The 15,568-nt window shown below is 46.9% G+C and overlaps 1 protein-coding gene across 2 annotated transcripts in view; it reads left to right on the top strand.

The window, feature by feature from the left end:
• KMT2B (lysine methyltransferase 2B) overlaps nt 1-15,568 on the top strand; it is a 694,916-nt gene that overhangs the window by 178,887 nt on the left and 500,461 nt on the right. For both annotated transcript variants that reach the window (XM_085615911.1, XM_085615910.1), the window contains exons 13-15: nt 8,514-8,631; nt 11,999-12,112; nt 12,332-12,516. In XM_085615911.1, the coding sequence (XP_085472037.1) occupies nt 8,514-8,631; nt 11,999-12,112; nt 12,332-12,516 (417 nt within the window). The remainder of the gene's footprint in view (nt 1-8,513; nt 8,632-11,998; nt 12,113-12,331; nt 12,517-15,568) is intronic.

Below are 15,568 nucleotides of genomic sequence, written 5' to 3' on the forward strand. Positions count from 1 at the left end.
ACTGCACTTACAGTGCCCAGGAATGGACCCGGGTACTGTAGGGGCACAGGGCTCCTGCTCCTGTGCCCACACCATAGGCGTAATGCACCCAGCTAGAGGGGTGGCTGACATATGCCTTGGCAGTGTAGGTGATGGGCATGGTACACAGTGATGTGTGCCATGTCGACTCTTTGTTTTGTCCTGCACCCAGACACTCAGCCTGCAAGGGCAGTGTGTGTGTGTAAGGGTACAGGGCCTCTGAGGGTGGCACAATGAGTGCTGCAGCCCTTAGAGGCCTTCCCTGGTCACAAGGCCCTGGGTACCTAGGGTACCATTTACTAGGGGCTGACATGTGGCTAGGGTTTGCCAATTTGGAGTTTGTGTGGTTTAAGGAAGGAACATAGGCCCTGGGCACCTGATTGGCAGGAACCCAGGGTACACTCAATCGAAGTACATTCAGCAATTTAGCAAAAAGTGGGGGCATACCATGCAAGAAAGATGGCACTTTCTCACAATCATGCCACTAGGTACCATGAGACAATTCCCCTTAGGACTACTACAGCTCCTGCAGTAGCCAAGGCCCTTATTGGTGTCTTCACTAGGGCAGGGTTTCCTAAGGAGGTAGTTTTCAGACAGCGGTTCCAACCTCTTGTCTGCTTACCTGAAACACATGTGGAAGGAGTGTGTAGTGCAGTACAAGTTGTGAGAAAGTGCCATCTTTCTTGCATGGTATGCCCCCACTTTGTGCTGAATTGCTGAATGTACTTTGACTGAGTGTGCCCTGGACTCCTGCCAATTAGTTGCCCAAGGCCTATGTTCCTTCCCTAAAACACACAAAACCCAAATTGGCAAACCCTGGCCACATGTCAGCCCCTGGTAAATGGTACCCTAGGTACCCAGGGCCTTGTGACCAGGGAAGGCCTCTAAGGGCTGCAGCACTCATTGTGCCACCCTTGGAGGCCCTGTACCCTTACACACACACACACACACACACACTGCCTTTGCAGGCTGGGTGTCTGGGTGCAAGAAAAAACAAAATCGACATGGCACACATCCCTGTGTGCCATGCCCATCACCTACACTGCCATGGCCTACATCAGCCACCTCTCTAGCTGGGTGCCTTATGCCAATGGTGTGGGCACAGGAGCCCTGTGCCCCTACAGTACCCAGGTCCATTCCTGAGCACTGTAAGTGCCGTGCTGCCTTTTACGAGTACATGGTGCTGAGAGCTCGTCAAACACGAACTCCACAGCACCATAAAGGCAGCACTCAAGACTGAGAAGTTTGATATCAAACTTCTCAGCACATTAAACCCACACTGATGCCAGTGTGGGATTTAATGTACCAAGCACCCCAGAGGGCATCTTAGAGATGCCCCCTTAAACCTAACCTACAATCCACGTCTGCTCTGAGGCTGCCTAGGCTGTCACACAGCAGACCTATTGCTGGACCCCTGGGTGGGAAAGCCCCAGCTCTCCTGGGCCTGCAACAATGCACATCCCATTGGTCCCTGCCCTGCACCTACCTGTAACGCCCCTAAATCTAGTTTTTTGGGGCACCCTGAACCTTCCTTCCCCAGATTCCGAAATACAAAGAAGAGCAAGAAGAAAGAAGACCTGCCCTGCAGCTGCTAAGAAGAGGAAGACACCAACTGCTTTGGCCCCAGCCCTACCGGCCTGTCGACCCTAGAACCTGCTCCAACCCGGCATCTCTTGTGGCCAGCAACCTCACAAACCCGGGAGGACCTGGCTACCTTTTGGCTCTAAGCCCCTGGGACTCCCATGAGTAGAGGCTCTACTCAAAACCTACCTCTAATCCCTGGCAGCAACCCGGAACCGCGAACCCAGCACACTCTGCACCAGCCAAGCCTGGCCAGTGCTGGAGTAAACAAAGACCCCGAGACAACCCCACGGCGACTGTGACCCCGAGTCCGGCACCCAAGTACCTCCCTCGACCCTCCTGAAGAAGCCTGCAGCCTCAGAACAAGGTGCCCCCCCTACCGCGATCAACAGAGGGTAAGATTTCCCGACACCAAAAGGCACCCCTGCACGTGGTGCCCCGCGGCCCCCTGTGCCCAATCCCGGGGTACCTACCTATCCTCCAACTACCCAACTTACCTCTCGAAGTGGTGGTGGCACCTGAAGAATCCTCGTCCCCGAGCTTGCAGTCTTTTTCTAAACCGGAGATTTCCCATTGAAATCAATTGAGCGCCCGAAGGCTCAAAAGCACCCTGCACCCAGCCGCTCGAGTGGCCCTGGCAGTGCAACCTGTACACCTACCTACTTCCCCACTTGCCCTGAGTAAGTGACCAGGAGCCCAGCTCCCACAGCCGCGTGGCTTGCCAGTCAGCAGCCACCAACCAAGGCCCCCATACCTCTCATAGGATAACATTGGGCCTAACTCTCTCTGCACCCGGCCACCCTAGAGTCGCTGAGGGTGAACCAACTGTACCTACCTGACCCTGGGGGACCCCTGAGTCTATGCCCAGAACCTCAACTCTGCCAGTCGAGTACTTACCTTTTAAACCGATAACTCTATCTTCTTCATAGGATAACATTGACTGGCTTTTTCCTGAAATTGTGGACTTTTCAAATCTTGAAATAGTCACCAAAAATCAGCTGAGTAACGAAAACACTCATCTGCTCTTAGGTGAGCTCCCAGTGCTGGATCTTGGTGCCCAGCACTGACTCTTACAACTGTACTTACCAGTAACCCAATTTCTGCAATCTTTAAATATTCTTTAAAAATCGTATAATATCTGAAAACGTAATTACTTACCTCTTTTGGATAAAGGTCCCAGTACTGAGTCTAGGTACCCAGTACTGGATTACAAAAGTAACAAGAACATACTGTACCTGCAACTTGAATTTTCTTCCATAGGGAATCATTGACTGTTTTCTTTAAAATATTTTCTGTCAACTTTTAAAATAGCTAAATATTGTTTAAACATAATCACAGTAATTAAGTCGACTTTCATCACTTGATTGCAAGTACTGACCCAGGACTGAATCTAGGATCCAGTCCTGGAATTCCGAAAGTAATCCTAAAAGTAATCGGTTGCAAATAACTTGAAATTTCCATTGAGCTCAGTGCATTGTTGTGTTTAAAATAGTGTTGCCTATTGCAACCACTTGTAACTGTTTACAAAAGTCAATTGCATCTTGCAAAAGTATTTATATAAAGCATCTCATTCTGAGAAAGTATATTTTAATTCCAATTGTTGGTTCTAAAATAAAACAAGCATATATTTTTTATATATAAACCATTGGCCTAGAGTTCAGTTATTGAGTGTGTGAGACCATTTGCTGACTGAGTGTGTACAACAAATGCTTTACACTGTCCTCTGATACTGCCTTACTGCTCGACCAAGCTACCACTTTAAAGAGTAAGGTTATATCTAACTTTAGCCTCTGTCAAACCCTTGAGGACTGTGAACTCTGTACACCCTGTACCTATTAAGGAACAGTATATACAGAGGCACTTTCTCACACCAGTTTATTACACCCGATCACCCACAAACCAATGGCCTTCTTAAGAGATTCAGCAATACATTGAAAGGCATGATTATGGGGCTCCCTGAAAAACTCAAAAGGAGATGGGATGTCCTCTTACCCTGCCTGCTTTTCGCTTATAGAGGTGCCACAGAAGGGAGTAGGGTTCTCCCCCTTTTATCTTCTGTTAGGCCATCCTGTGAGGGGACCACTCTATCTTGTAAAAGAGGGTTGGGAGAAGCCTCTCCAAGAACCCAAATAAGATATTGTGGACTATGTGCTTGGCCTACGGTCCAGAATGGCTGAGTACATGGAAAAGGCATCCATAACTCTTGAGGCCATCCTGGAGGTTGACAAGCACTGGTATGACCAAAAAGCTGCCCTGGTTGAATTTCAACCTGGGCAAAAGGTGTGGGTTTTGGAGCAAGTGGCACCAAGGGCTCTCCAGGAGAGATGGAGTGGCCCATACCCTATTCTAGAAAAAAAGTGAGGTAATCTACATAGTTGACCTGGGCACAAGCAGGACACCTAAAAGGGTTATCCATGTGAACCGCATAAAGATATTTTATGGCAGGGCTGACATCACCATGCTGATGGTGACTGAGGATCAGGAGACCGTGAACCTCTCCCTGACCTCTTCTCCTACAGCCTAAAAGATGGGTCAGTAGATGGAGTTGTCTTTTCAGACGCCCTCCCTGCCCAACAGTAGACTGACTGCAAGCAAGTCTTGCAGCAGTATGCAGAGCTCTTTTCCTTGACCCCTGGTCAAACTGGTGCACCAATGATGTGGACACTGGTGACAGTGCACCTGTCAAAAAACAAAATCTATCGGCAGTCTGATCAAGTCAAGGAAAGCATCAGAGCTGGAGTCTGCAAGATGCTGGGGTTAGGGGTTATTGAACCCTCAGAGTCCTTGTGCCAGCCCAATGGTTCTAGTCCCCAAACCTCATCCACAGGGTGGAAAGAGAGAAATGAGGTTCTCTGTGGACTATAGGGGGCTCAACTCTGGCACCAAGACAGATGCTCACCCTATCCCAAGAGCAGATGAGTTGATGGACAAATTGGGTGCAGCCAAATTCTAAGTACCTTTGACTTAACTGCAGGGTACTGGCAAATTGGCATGGCCCCAGGAGCAACAAAAAAGACAGCATTCTCCACACTTGATGGGCATTATCAGTTTACTGTTATGCCCTTTGGTTTAAAGAATGCCCTTGCCACCTTCCAGAGGTTGATGAATCAAGTTCTTTCTGGATTGGAGTCCTTTAGTGCAGTTAATCTAGATGATATTGCTGTCAGGATCACCTGATCCACCTTAGGCCTGCAGATTGCAGGGCATTTAAAACATTCCTAACTGTCATGGCATCCAACTGCCAGATAGGGCAGGGAACTGTGGTGTACTTGGGTCAATTTGTAGGTGGAGGCCAGGTACAGCCCAAGATCCAGTCCATCCTGTACTGGGCAGCTCCAACAACCCAGAACCAAGGTGGGGCATTCCTTGGCTTTACTGGGTACTACAGGAGGTTTGTGAAGGGATATGGGTCTATTGGGGCTCCCATCACAGACCTCCCCTCCAAGAAGATGCCCAAAAAGGTAAACTGGACAGTTAGTTGTCAAAAGGCTTTTGACACCCTGAAAGAAGCAATGTGCTCAGCACCAATTCTCAAAGCTCCAGACTATGCCAAGCAGTTCATAGTGCAGACTGATGCCTCTGAGCTAGGGATAGGAGCGATCCTATCCCAGACCAATGTTGAAGGCCAAGACAAACCTATTGCTTTTATAAGGCGAAGGCTTCTCCCCAGGGAGCAACATTGGAGTGCCATTGAGAGGGAGGCCTTTGCTGTGGTTTGGTCCCTGAAGAAGCGGAGACCATACTTGTTTGCCACTCACTTCCTAGTACAAACTGATCACATACCTCTCAGATGGCTAATACAAATGAAAGGTGAAAATCCTAAACTGCTGAGGTGGTCCATCTCCCTACAGGGAATGGACTTTGTAGTGAAACACAAACCGGGGACTGCCCATGCCAATGCAGATTTACTTTCCACTTAGAAAATGTAGACTCTCTAGGAAAAGGTTAGTCTCAACCTCTTTTGTTTGGGGACAGGCAGGGGGGGGGGGTGAGAAAGTGCCCTCTTTCTGCATGGTTGCCCCCACCTTTTGCTGAATTGCTGATGTACTTTGACTGGGCCCTGGGCCCTGGGCTCCTGCTAATCAGGTACCCACTGAAAACTGAGGTTTGCACTTGATATATTTAAGACAAAAATCAGGTCCAACTTCTCTGCACATTAAACCCACACTGATGCCAGTGTGGGATTTAATGAAAAATGCACACCGAGGGCATCTTGGAGATGCCCCCTGACCCACCACTAGTGTCCTGGCTGAGTAACTGCTTTCAGCTGCCACCACCAGACATGTTTCTGGACCCCTGGGTTGAAAGTCTTCTGCTCTCTGGGGCCTGAAAAAATGCACATCTTGGGACGAGGTGCCGAGCCTCCTCCCCCAGTATGGGCAGGGTTCACAAAGGGGATGCTTCAAAGACTTGTGCCTTTTTGAGCTTCCCTAGGCCGCTTGCTGCTTTCAGCAACTGGTCCTCACTAGTTCTGACCCCCACTTGGGCAGGAGAACCGGTGGGAAAAACAAGGTAGGAATAGAGGTGTGCCCACCTCTGCCAACTCCACCCCTCCAGTGGAGGGAGCGAGGTGAAGCACAGCTCCCAGTCCCCACCATCTTGCAGATGGGGGCGACTCAGCCAACCAGGGACCGGCTCCTGCCCTCCTCCCCCTGGAGGGTGGCATAATAGGGGGTGTACCCATCCCAGCGAAGGGACCCTTGGTCCCTGCCTTTTACCTACCTGTAACACCCCTAAATCTCGTCTTGCCTCCTCAGACCCTGCACCCGGCCACCCTAGTGCCACTGAGGGTGCACCTTTGGTGCTACTTTGCTTCCCCATTTGCCCTGAGCTAAAGTCCAGGAGCTTTGCTCCCACATCAAAGTGGCCTGCTTGCCATCAGCCACCAACCGGAGGCCCACTATCCCCCATTGGATAACATTGGGCCTCAGTACTCTGCACCCTGCTGCCCTAGTGCCGTTGAGGGTGTAACTAGAGTGCATCCTTGACGCTGGGGTATGCCTGAGTCTACCCCCAGAACCTCCACTACCACTACCAAATACTTACCTCAAAACCAATAACACTATTATCCTCCATAGGATAACATTGACTATTTTTCTGTGAAAAGTTTTAAGTGTGGAGTTTGTACTGTTTAACAAGAGTGATTTTACTTACCTGTTTACAGGACATGTCCCAGAGTAGTATCCGGGTATAGTACTCAGAGTATGAAAAGTAATCCAAAAGTAACTTACCTGTAATCTTACTGAAAGTCCCATTCAAAGTATATGTATTGTATTCTGAAAAGCATTGCGTTATGAGTAACACTACTCTAATCAAATCAAAGTACATTTACAATTGCAAACCAAAATGTTACAACCTATAAATTTACTGCAAAGTGCTTATCACTTACCTGTGCCAGGCTTGCTTGGTTTCAGAAAATAAAATGGCTAAAAGAATATTTTTATACAAAAATAATTGGTCTGAAGTTCAGTCTTTTGAGTGTGTGAATTTATTTGCTGACAGAGTGCGTACAACAAATGCCCAACACTCCTCTGATACTGCCTTACTGCTTGTCCACACTACCACAAATAGAGAGTGAGGTGCTATCTAACTTTACCTCTGCCTACCTTTGGGGTTCTAGTGGACTCTCTGCACACCATACCTCACTTTGGTATAGTATATATAGAGCCAGCTTCCTACGAGGATACATTCTTGTTGCACCCTCCGCATTACTAGGGTGGCCGGATGCAGTGCGCTGAGGCCCAATGTTATCCAATAAGGGATAGGGTCCCTCCGGTTGGTGGCTGCTTACGAGCAGGCCACAAGATTGAGAGCAAAGCTGCTGGACTTAAGCTCAGGGCAAATGGGGGTTCAAGCCAGCACAAAAGGTGCAGCCTCAACGTCACTGGGGTGGCACCCAAGAACTGTCTGCGCTTCCATGCTCCCTGGGCCGTCTCTCGAGCAGGAGTCTGCCGCATCCCTGCCGCCCTCCCATCCCCTCCCCACTGGGTGCTCCCAGATTTGTTCCCAGTTAAAGGCTAACTGCTGGTTTGGACCTTGGCTCTCTACAACCTTAAGTCTTGAACAGGATCCCAAGAAACCTATTGCAAGTTACTGTATGGAAATGCCTTTTTCCCCCATAGGAAAGCCTTACTGCGTAAAGACGCTTTAAAGTGAACATTTTACTTACTTGATCACAAAGTCTGTTATTTTTCCAAATTGATGTCCGATTTATTCTTGGGTGTCTCATTTATTGCCTTTGAGTACGAAACATGCTTAGCACTACCCCCTCTTAAGCCTAAACATCTCACCCACACTCCTACAAGAAACCATTTGCGTTTGTTGCTTGTGCCTCCGTACACCAGTACGGGTCTCCTGGACTCTCTGCATAGTGTACCTCGTTTTGGTACAGTATATAGAGACCGCTTTCTACAAGCAGAAGTTTAGTTTCCGCTAAAACAATGTTTCAAATGTTGCCAGACTCTATCCTCCGTATTAATGAAATCTGTTGCTTAATGCTAAAGAGCTATTATGATGATGGGATACACACCTTCTTGGTTTAGGTGTCATATTTTTAATTGGTCTTCACTTTCTGTTAATGAACTAACTTCTAAAGTGAAGCTCTTTAAAAATTAAATACTAAAATCTAGTCTGTTGTCCCCTCCACCTCCTGGAGTAAGAATGCTGATTTTTGTCTTAAATATATCAAGTGCATGAAGAAAGTCATTTTGCTATATAATTTGGAGTGTATCCATTTTGTGGCATTGACAGTAGTGTCAAATCACGGGCCCTAAACCGCATTATAACTTGTAAACACTGACTTCAAGTACCCTATGGAAAATCCCAGCAAGGAAGATGCTAGCATCACTGTCTTATAGGACTGTACATTAACTTTTCTCCATCTGATTATTTTTTTTTAATGTTAATTTTGACAGCTATGTTCCACATGTATCCGATGTAAGAGCTGTGGTGTTTCACCAGGAAAAAACTGGGACACTGAATGGTCCAATGATTATACTTTATGTCCGGACTGTACCACGTTGTATGATAAAGGTAAGTTCTTCACAGATTGGAAATAGCATCTCTCAAGTGAACTACTTGATGTGTTCAGCTCTTTTAGAGGAGCCTGAGTTTAGGCACTTGGAAACTGGTCTTTGTTTTGATTAAGAGCTAGAGTTTTGCAGTGTGAATCTTTTCTGTATTCCCATGCTTTGCATAATTCTGCCATCTAGTGGTTGTGTTCGGAATTCTCCTTAGTACAAGTAGTCCTCTATATATATTTAGGTCTCGCCTGCGTGGGCTGCGCACCTGGGCAGTCTCGCTGGCGAGATTTAATGATTTAGAGGGAATTCTGTAAAGGGCTTCAAGCCCCGCCCCTCTTTCCCATTGGCCAGCGTCACTGTTTATGCTAAACGGTAGCCAGCCATTGGGAAAGAGCACTGCGTGACGTAGACTTTTCCACTTTTCGGCCGGCCCACTTGGACGGGCTCGTCCGCTTTCCGGCTGAAGTAAAAGCTTATGTTATCTTTATGGGGCCATGTGTTTGAACACATGGCCCCATAAAGATAAAGCTTTCACAACGGACGAAAGTGGACCGTGCTTGTTTCAAGCGCGGTCCAGTTTCACTTTAGGGACCTCGCGCAGGGTGGCAGCTGCATTCCTTCCACAGCGCCCTGCCCCCAACCTCTGAATATGCTCCTTCACAGAATCCGCCATGCCTGCCCATGCTTTGTGTTTTTTGTTTGTCCCTGCTAAGTTTGCTACTTTTCACAAGATGTACAAGTAAGCACTGTTTGAAGGGTAGTTGGGGGAGGGACTAGGATTGTGAGGGAAGAGGATCATCTTAGTGCATCTGTCAGCACATCGTTTATTTTTAAATGTTCTTGATATAGCACAACGCTTAGCCACATTTACCGAACAGCTTTGCCAAAGCGCCTCGTATCTGAATCTCAGCAAGTCCCGCGGTGCTCAAAGTGTACTTTCTGGCACGAGTGGAGAGGGCAAGCAACAGTAAATCGCAAAGGGGCCGAGGCGGTGCAGAAAAGGAAGTGAGTGCCTGTACACCTAGAGTGAGGTATTTAGGGATGCCGGTATTGGTCTGGAGTTCCTCGTCTAGGTGACTAGGGTGTGAGGAGGGAGTCCGGTTGGGAGTAACCGGAAAGACCGTTTACTGTGTTTGTAGAGCACAAGAGTGATGTGGGAGGAGGCTGTAGTCTGAGAAGCTCAGGGGGCACCCAGGTGGATCTGCAGAGGGCATGGCCTCGGTACCAGGATAGTTTATAGCCTGAGTGGTCAGTGTACATTTTTATAGACGTACAGTAAGAGAGCATGATCCCCTGGTACAACCCGTTTTGCTGGGAGGTTGACCGATATGAGGGTAGCGGGCACTTGCCATGCCCCTTATGTGCTCATTGCTGACATTTAGAGGGGTCATCGCTGCACGTCGTGGCAAGGGCTTATTGCCCGCATTGCTTAAGACGCTTGCGCCATTCAAGGCTTTTCTGCACATGCAGTATGTGGCACGGAACTCAGAGGGGCGTGCATGCCTCTGACCGCTACCAGGCAACCTATTTATGGAGCAGAATTGCATAGCTTATTCCTCGAGTCTGTCTTCATTGTCGTTGCTGGTTACGAAATGGTCTGTATCATCACTCGCACAATACACCAACTATTGAGGAAGCTTTTTACTTCGTTGTAATTTGCTGCCTCATATAAAAAAAAATTCATACATGCTAGTAAAGTGGCACGTTGTTTAAAGTTGAGTTTATCACCATTTGTAATGGTGGCATATTGCGAAAGAAGCGGGAATAGTATATCTGTGTGGGAAATGGTTTCTTTGTTTACACACTTGTGAGTCTGGATGGCTGCACCCCATTCCAGAAAAATATCTGCGAGGGGGAGTGAGGCCCTCTGGGACGCGGCAGGACAAAGGGTGGCTCCCGCTGCTGGGACCGGCTCTCTGCTGTTTTCCCGGCGGTCTTTCTCCTTTTCCAGGGCAGAATCCTGGCATTTATCACAAGAAGGCTCTTGAATTAAGGCTGGTATCGCATCCTGTTAAGACGTTAATGGAGAGAGAGACGTACATGTCGCCAGAGGTTACAATAATGGTACATAGGTTTAAGGGAGCACACTCGCGAGCTGCATGGCGCGTGGTGTGTTTATTACGTTGAACCTACCTGCCTCCCTCAATGTGGGGTTTACCTGCAATAGGAACTGCCACTCGATAACGGCTTCTCTGGCGCACTAGTCTCCCTCCTCCCCACGTCTGTAGTGGAGTATACCTATTTGAACTAGGCATCCCATAGACACAAGGCATAGGATACTTGTAACATTTTCTGATGTTTATGTAATGTACATTGGTGCACAGTGTTAACAGAAGGGATTCATGTAGTCCTTATTTGTAAATACTGTGGTAAAGTGTCTTATACTAAAACAACCGAATATTTCCAATTATAGTATTGATGCAAGACTTTTAGATTGTTAACTGGCACGTTTTACAAATGCATTGTAAGAGTTAATGCAGTTATCTTAATTCTGAGATGTTATCATTTTTGTTGGTTGTTTATGTGCACTAAACATTTTGAAGTTGTTCTGACAGTCTATATATAGAAGGTTTGCATAGCAGACCTCTTTAGAAACCTTTGCTCCTCTCTGGCCCGTTCTATCCACCAGCGTCCCTCTATTGCGCTGTCTCCCCATCAAAACCTCTCCATTCACTGCCATTCTGTCTGTCTCTGTTTCCCTCTGTTCCTGTCTGTTGTTTGCCTGCTCGTGCTCTGCCTGTCTATAACCCCCTCGCTTTCAGCATGTGCCTCTCTAACTTTAAGCCTGTTTCTCTTTGCCCTTGTATAACATGTCTCGAACCAAACCCTCTCACTCTCTGTGTGCACTTCTCTCCGTCCCGGTCGATTGCATCGATGCCGGTTAGTGTTCACCCTCTGCCTCCCATAAGCATGCCCTTCCCTTTCTCTTCTTCTTTCCTGGATCAATTCCTCATTTTAGCTCACCCCCACCCCCAGATCCCCTTGAGGGCGTCCCTCACGCCTCTCCTTTAATCTGACCTATTATTTCAAACATTGCACAGCTCTACAAGTAAATATAAAACCGGGAACTTCACTACACACCACATTAATAAAAGCCAGTACAATTTACAATACAAACTCGCACTAGTACAAATGCAATCCAATAGATTTCGCAATTACAACTAAGTGAGCTATTGCCATTTTGCATTACACCATTTGATTAATGCTTCCAGAAGGGAAAAAAAAAATCAATGACCTTTATAATGCCAATAGCTCAAAATAATGTCATTGTGAGACCTATTGCATTGTAAATGCTTGTTTAAGTTATGGTATGGAATGAAATATACAAATGTAGTTTTGTGTTTGTGTCCTTTTGACTTATTGCACTTTTTCATCAGGTAACTACTGCCCTATCTGTACCCACTGCTATGAGGAAAACGACTACGAGAGTCAGATGATTCAGTGCTTTAAATGTCAGCATTGGGTCCACTCCAAGTGTGAAGGGTTGACAGGTGAGTAGGTGCAATAGGTTATCCCTGGATCTCGCAAAAATGCAAAACATTATTCTATGGTTGGTGGTAAGGGAGGGTTTTGATGGATCTATTTGTTGTCTTGATCCTAGATTTTATCCCTCCCTTTGGAAAAGCGATTCTCCAGTTATTACTCTTGTCTCGTTTCATCTGCCCCGTCTATTCCTCAAGTCTTATGCTCCTGATTTTCTATCTGTACAGATGAGCAGTATGAAATCCTTTCGAATCTGCCAGAAAGTGTAGTTTACACATGCACACCTTGCACTGGCGGCAAGAAGGCGAAGTGGAGGGATGTCATGGTCTCTGAATTGCAGAGCGGGCTGAAGCAAGTGATGAAGGAACTACTAACATCTAGCCTTACCACATCAATTCATCAGTGTGCCAAGGTAGGATGAAGATGTTCACTTCTCTAAGTGAGAGCAGTTGCTCTGAGTAGGAACTGAAATTGTAGCTTGGCTTGCTAAATCTCTCCTGCCCTGTTCACATATTTTGGTTTAACTGTAGTATGTTGCATGACGTTTATCTGTAAGGAAATAGTATGATGCAGTGTTGAGTGTTTTCCTGTCTTTAAGTAGAGTGGATTATGTATTGAACTTGCATGTTTGTGTAGACATGGGGCATGTAGGCATAGTGTTGAATCTGTGTGGTTACTGCGAGATTGTGATGACCGGGTAGGGCTGGCATGGATTGCAGTTAGAGGGAGGATGGAGACCCCACCAGGGCTATGATTGTACTTAGGGACTTAACATGAATAAATTACACCCCACCTCCTCCCCTGCTCCTTCAAAATTTCACAGTCTGTGAGACTACTTGATGCTCCATGTTCTCCGTGTTGAACAATACAGCATAAACTCTATAACGACTATTTGAATTGTGATCCACCCAAAGTGCACCCCACCTTTAGGCCGGAAGTCCTCTGCACCGACACTGAACCGTTATACATTTTTGTACAGCCCTGCGTGATGTTCTCCCAGACACAGCCTCCCTATTAATTACATTTTGTTAACATTATGAAGGGGAGATCACCCATGGTGTACCTTCTGTTGGGTACTATATAGTGCCTGCTGCTATCTCAGCCAGGCAATAAGGCCATGTAAACCCTCAAGAAGTGATTGTGTCCTGTAAGATTTCCATTTGTCTCTGTAACTGCACTTTGTTCTTGATTCTGTTTAGGACTGTTATTTAACCTTTTTAAGGGCTCTTGGGGGCTGTCCAGTTAAGGGCCCCTACTCCTTTGGATTGTTTACCTAATAGCCAAGTACTTACCTTTAGCACTTTGCATTCTCCAGGTGTTGGAAACCGAGATTAATTTTGACACACCACAATACCATCCATGCCCTGCAATCTGTTCTGCAGAAAACAAAATTGACTTTGTAGGAAGCTGGCTCTGTATAGGTTACCACTAGGTGGTAGCACTGTGCACAGTCCTGGGGTTCCCCAAAAGTGTCTAGGGCTCAATATAAAACCCAAAGTGCTCTATTAGTGGTAGTGTGGGCAAGCAACCTTAGGCCTAACACTGAGGATTGTAAGACTGTTATTGTACAACAGTGATTAATAATCGACACACAACTCAAGGAAATCCAGACCAATTTTGGAAAATTATACTTTGTACATTTTTTAGACCAAGCTCATCGTAATAACATAACTACGTTTTTATTTTAAAATACTTTGCACTTGGATAAATTGACACGTAGAATATGTTCAGCACAGTTCAATGCTATTCTATGTGGAAAACAGTTTTGCGTTTAAGTAGGTAAGTATGCAACTTCTAGTTCCAGTCTTTGGGACTGAAGGTCAGCAGTGGGCAAGGGTCAGGTAAGTACCAATACTGCGCCACCAGCAGCCCAGGGGCGGCTGGGTGCAGAGTGAGTTCAGCCCCATGCATTCCAATGGATGCGGGGAGTCCTTTGAGCCGTGCTGCTTGCAGGTAAGTAGATTGGTTGCATGGGCTAAGCTGTGGGTGTTAGGACCAGCACTGGTGGAGACACAAAGCATCCCCAAACGTACTCCACCAGTGGCGCAGGAGGGTGCAAACACGGCATCGGGCACCCAATGCAGTCCTATGGAGTTTATTTTTGGAAACTGGCTGCAGGCGTCGAACCAAACGGTCCAGACAGAAAACCTGCAACAGCACAGGTAAGTTGAGGTGTTGGGTAGGGTTGGGGTTGTTGGGGCACTGCTGGTTGAGCTCACCAAAGCCCCGGGGGTTGCGGGTGCAGGGGTCCCTTTAGACGTTGGACATCTTCTTACCGGGTCACTCGCGGTGGGGGGCCCCTAAGATTCACTCTGCAGGTGTTGTTGTGGGGGTCGGGAGAGGTTGGCCAACTCTGGAATTGGAGTCCTGGTTGCTGAGGAGACTTCATTGAGCAGTTGTGCCACTCAAGACTAGGGCCGTGGGCGTCTAGATCCAGGGGGATTCGCGTCTCCTCCCCACTCTGCACCAGAGTCCTTGGAGTAAGTTTCTTTGGGACAGGTCCGCTGTCCACCAGAGACTGGAACTTTTTCGAAGGGCGCCGGCCTCCCAGTGTTTTCAGATGTCGCTGGCTGCAAACAGGTTGCAGGTTCGCAGTAGCTGGAGACAGGCCAGTGGGGCTGGGGCCTGGGCAGTCGCCGTCCTCCCTCTTCTTTGCAAGGTAGTCTTCTTTCTTCTTAGGTTGTCACAGATCTAGTTTCTAGGTCTGGAGGAGCCACCTAAATACTAGACTTAAGGGCGTTTTTAGGGAAGTGGCTGGTGGGGCCAATGGGCACCTTAACTGGGTGAGGGAGCGGCATAGACCCAGTCCTGATTGGAGAGGTCTCCTTGTAGGAAGCTGGCTCTTTACATACTATACCAAAGTCCGGTATAGTGTGCACTGTAGGAAGCTGGCTCTATATACACTATACCAAAGTGAGGTATAGTGTGCACAGAGTCCACTGGAACCCAAATGGTAGGCAGAAGGAAAGTAGATGGCACCTCACACTCTTTGTGGTAGTGTGGTCGAGCAGTAAGGCCGTATCAGAGGACAGTTTTATTCATTTGTTGTACACACTCAGCAAACAAATTCACACTCAAAGAATGAACTTCAGACCAATTGTTTTTGTATAAAAATATTCTTCATTTTATATCCTAGAACCAAGCAAGCCTGACCCAGGTAAGTGCTAAATACTTTGCAGTAAATATACAGTTGTAATACAGTTTGGATTGTAATTGTATATGTACTTTGTTTTGACTTACAGTATTGTTACGGAGAAATGCAATGCTTTGTAAATACTGTACATATACTTTGAATGGGCTTTAGTAAAATGACGAGTACATTACTTTCAGATTACTTTTCTTTCAGTGTAGTATACTTGGATACTACACCAAGACATTTCCTGTAAACTGTTAAGTAAAAGCGTTTTTGTTAATACAATTTTAAAGAATTTCTTTAGGTTTTCCAACTCCTCATAGAAAAACAG

This window comes from Triturus cristatus, chromosome 7 (genome assembly GCF_964204655.1).
Source record: "Triturus cristatus chromosome 7, aTriCri1.1, whole genome shotgun sequence".
Taxonomy (NCBI): domain Eukaryota; kingdom Metazoa; phylum Chordata; class Amphibia; order Caudata; family Salamandridae; genus Triturus; species Triturus cristatus.